The 3,861-nt window shown below is 40.9% G+C and overlaps 1 protein-coding gene across 1 annotated transcript; it reads right to left on the reverse strand.

The window, feature by feature from the left end:
- Window positions 1-765: 765 nt before the first annotated feature.
- On the reverse strand, window positions 766-3,329 carry LOC107674900 (lysophosphatidic acid receptor 6-like). The gene has a single exon (XM_016469044.1). The coding sequence runs from the start codon at window positions 2,494-2,496 to the stop codon at window positions 1,378-1,380; it is 1,119 nt and encodes a 372-aa protein (XP_016324530.1). The 5' UTR covers window positions 2,497-3,329; the 3' UTR covers window positions 766-1,377.
- Between the last annotated feature and the right edge of the window lie 532 nt (window positions 3,330-3,861).

A 3,861-nucleotide genomic window follows, 5' to 3' on the forward strand; every position in this document is an offset into this window, starting at 1 on the left:
GTCACATCACTCACTCACTCACTCACAATGGGTGCGGGTGAGCTGACGTATCAGTTGTGCCAATGGCTTAAGAGCTGTGGATCTCCCTTTACAGATATAGCAACACCTTAATGCATGGCAACAAATGCAACTTTTACAGGCATGTTTAGAAGGGAGGATTTTGGTCAGGATTGGGTGTTAACAATTTCTGCCAAATCCAGCACTGTGCTGTCATGTCACAAATTGTGCGGTTACAAATATATTTATCAACCTCATTTACCCCAAATCTTAGCTTAGTTTTGCCTGCAGCAGATGACGTATTTATAACAATGCAGAAAAAAGAATTCTGAAAAAGGACAGTTGGTTCTTGAACGCGGCTCATTTCAAAGTGAGCCGCGTTCACTTCAAGAACCAACTGTCCTTTTTCAGAATTCTTTTTTCTGCATTGTTATAAATGTCAATGAAGTACATCTGATTCACTATTCAGTTACTGACACTTTGAGTGGTTGAAATGTTGTTCTTACAATGCATTTAGTCGAAAGACTATTTTTTTTTTTTTTTTCAATATTAGCCAAATGAAATGGCTAACAACACAGAGAGAACTTCATCTTTTTTATCAATGTGGCAGTACATATACGGAGGCATATAGATATTAAGAGTTTAAACAGTAACTGCTGAATACTTAAAGATGATATTGAAACTTTGCAACTGCAATACATTGACTATATTGTACTTTTTGAATGGAAATTACACAGGGAGAAGGAGCGATAATAAAACACCTCTACCTTTAACTGTAAAACTTTATTATCAAGTGATGTTTGTAACAGAAAAAAAAAACTGTGCATTATGACAGTATCAATGTCAGTGCAAAGTTAATAATATACAGTATTATATAAAGTGCCAACAAAAGTTTTCAGCTTGTTAATACTATGACCCTTCAGGCAGTCAATGTGTTTACATGTGGTATTGCATAAAATGGCATCATTCTATTTTGTTTGTGGGTTTAATTAAATAGTGGTTATATCCTAGTATGTTATCTTCACATTCACTTACCATTATGGAAATGTAAGTACATTCACATATAGTTACAGGTACTCGTCTACTTTAATCAAGTTCCAGTTGATTTACAGTATATTTGTATTATTCTTACTCCACAGTTAAGTATTCCAAATGTTTGGATATAATTCCATTGACAACAGGTGTGCCCCCAGTACTGGGCTGAAGGATGACTTTAAGAGGGAGGCAAATCCCCTAAAAGGGCGTTGTGTAATTACTGCCCTGAGAGATATTAACAAAACAAATTAGGGCATATTCACATGTTTTATGCCCCATTTCATCTACTGCAGAGTGCTTTTTGTGTATTCAGTTTCTTTACACCCATTTGTCCAATACTTGTCCTTATACATTAGACTCATTGTGGAACATCTTGTTCTTTATGGACCTCAAGCTGAACTGAAGAGAGGAGCTCGTCTCTGACTGCGAAGCCTCAGAGAACTTGACATCAAAGGAACGGTTCATCTGAGACTTCCTCTTAATGGAGTTTTGTATCGTCTCTGACGTGAAATAGTAGACAATGGGGTCGAAACAGCAGTTGGACACAGCAATACACAGAGCGATCGGATAGATCGTCCGAACCACTGATTCTACTGCACAGCCCTCCAAGGTTTTTGTCCGCACAAGTGAATAGAAGACAAGGTTGACATTGTAGGGGATGAAACAAAAGCAGAAGATGGAGAGGTGGACAATGATCATCCTCAAGATTTTTTTCTTGTTCAGCTTCCCTCCCCGACTAACGGTCTGTGGCCTCCTCAAAGTTTGGAGCACCATAGCGGAGCAAACCATGTTCAGTATCAAGGGGATAAGGAATCCCACTGTCTCTATGAAGATCACTACCTTTGAGAGATGGCTCTTCCACTGATTTGAGGAGAAGTTCTCAAAGCAGGCTATCGTGTTGTTTTTTTGCTTGTTAGTACTGTTCAGCATGAAGCCTGTCGGAAGACTTCCAGACAGCACTAGAACCCAAACAGCAGCACACACAATTTTGGCATTGCGTTTTGTCCGGAGCCCCCTTGAACGGAAGGGGTGAACGATGGCGAGGAAACGGTCCACGCTGATGCATGTTAGGAACAGGATGCTCCCATACATGTTCGTGTAAAAGAGTGAGATGGAGACTTGGCAGAGCAGGCTGCCAAATGGCCAGTTCTGCTGGATGAAGTAAAAGACCCTCAAAGGCAGTGTGAGCACAAATAATAAATCAGAAACCACAAGATTCATCATATACGTGGTGGTCTCATTCCGCAGTTTCAGTGAACAAGTAAAAATGTACATGGCTGCAACATTGGTTACGAGTCCCACCATGAAGACAACGCTAAACACTATGCTGTAGAGTGGATATTTGAAGTTGTCATTCTTTGGGCAGTGTGTGATGTTATTTAGCTGCTGAGAGGAATTTGTGTTGCTGGCACTGCCAGTCCATATCTCGGTCAAAGCCTCCATCTGAACAGTGGTGTTGTACATCTCAATGAGAAACAAAGGCGCACTATAGGGTGGCAGTTAGGCGAGACTACACAATAAGAGGATTTTCCTCAATCCACAATTCAACAGGGCAAAACAAAGCATGTGCAGCAGACAGATTGCTAGCAACTGCAAGATGGTCTTGCCTTCAAGGACACATAGATCTCTTTAATGTGCTTTTTCTTTTGGCAGTTCAAAACTGAAACAGTTCTAAACACTCCTCTGCGGCATTCTTCAACAAAGCCTCATGTTGAAGGCATTTCCCCCAGAGACTGGAGCCAGACCCGACTACCTCTTCCCCTCCCCCTTCCTTCTGTCCTTTCCCTAGCCACCCCACAAGATTGTTGCTCCAAGCTTAGCAGCTACTCACTCCAAAGTTTCAATTCACACAGTTCATCTGGTTCGACTTGAACAATACCATCCACATGCAGCCAAAGGGAGTAGTCCTATTAGAATCCACTCCTGGTATATCCTATTGAGGAAAAACAAACGTCTCAGTCCAAAATACTAATTAAAGCATTCCCAAATGCTTCCCAAATTCTTCCCAGACTCGTCTTGAAGTATCCTTTAAATTAGCTCTCTTTGTTCTCAGTCCCACAGATTGTCCAGTGATTGTGGAGCACCTGTAGACATCATGCAGCTCTCTCTGAGTGTGACAGTGCAAAAGCAAGTCAGACTTGCTTCATCTGAGGGTCTGTTTCCTGGCCCACCCCCTTCCTTGCTGCTCTGTCTTGTTGTATCCGTCAGCAGTAGCCTCAGGGGCATTCTGTGCTGTGAGCATTGAAGAGGCGAGAGAGAGGCAGCTGTGCTGTACTTTACGAGCCGGTGCTATCATGTCTAGCATATTTGACTAACCATGGCTCCTCCTACGTCCTGGATAGATCCCTCCTCCTCTGTCAGAGAAGCCAGACAGCATGTAATTGTTATACAGTGTGCAAGGTGCAAACTGTTCTTTTAACAACAACATAACTCTTTCAACAGCTTTGAATTTGTTATTGTATTATTTACTATTAAACCTTACCCAAAATAAAATGACATCAAGAGGTAATGCTTTAAAAGTATTACCTCTTATTGGAGTTCTTATTTGTGTTTCTTGTAAGCATCAACTGTTTTGTTGAAATTAAGAGTCTGGAGCTATAACATGTGGATAGAATAGATTAGTTAGTGGAGCTTTGGAAGAATTTTGGTAAAAATGTTTTAGTTAATATTGAAATCTCAGACTAGTACAGACACTGGTATCTTGGCAAAGAGTTCTTAGTTCTACTTAGGATTTGATAATACTAGAGAGTTTTTCCAAGTCATGGTTTGCCTTTAGCATGGTCCAGTTAGCCCCTGCTGGTAGATGTGGAAATTACACCATCTGAATGC

This window comes from Sinocyclocheilus anshuiensis, unplaced genomic scaffold (genome assembly GCF_001515605.1).
Source record: "Sinocyclocheilus anshuiensis isolate Anshui unplaced genomic scaffold, SAMN03320099.WGS_v1.1 scaffold1250, whole genome shotgun sequence".
In the NCBI taxonomy this organism is placed as follows: Eukaryota; Metazoa; Chordata; class Actinopteri; order Cypriniformes; family Cyprinidae; genus Sinocyclocheilus; species Sinocyclocheilus anshuiensis.

What these genes read in the sequence shown, in the direction of transcription:
- LOC107674900 (XM_016469044.1), bottom strand. Translation starts at nt 2,496, where the DNA reads ATGTACAACACCACTGTTCAGATGGAGGCTTTGACCGAGATATGGACT.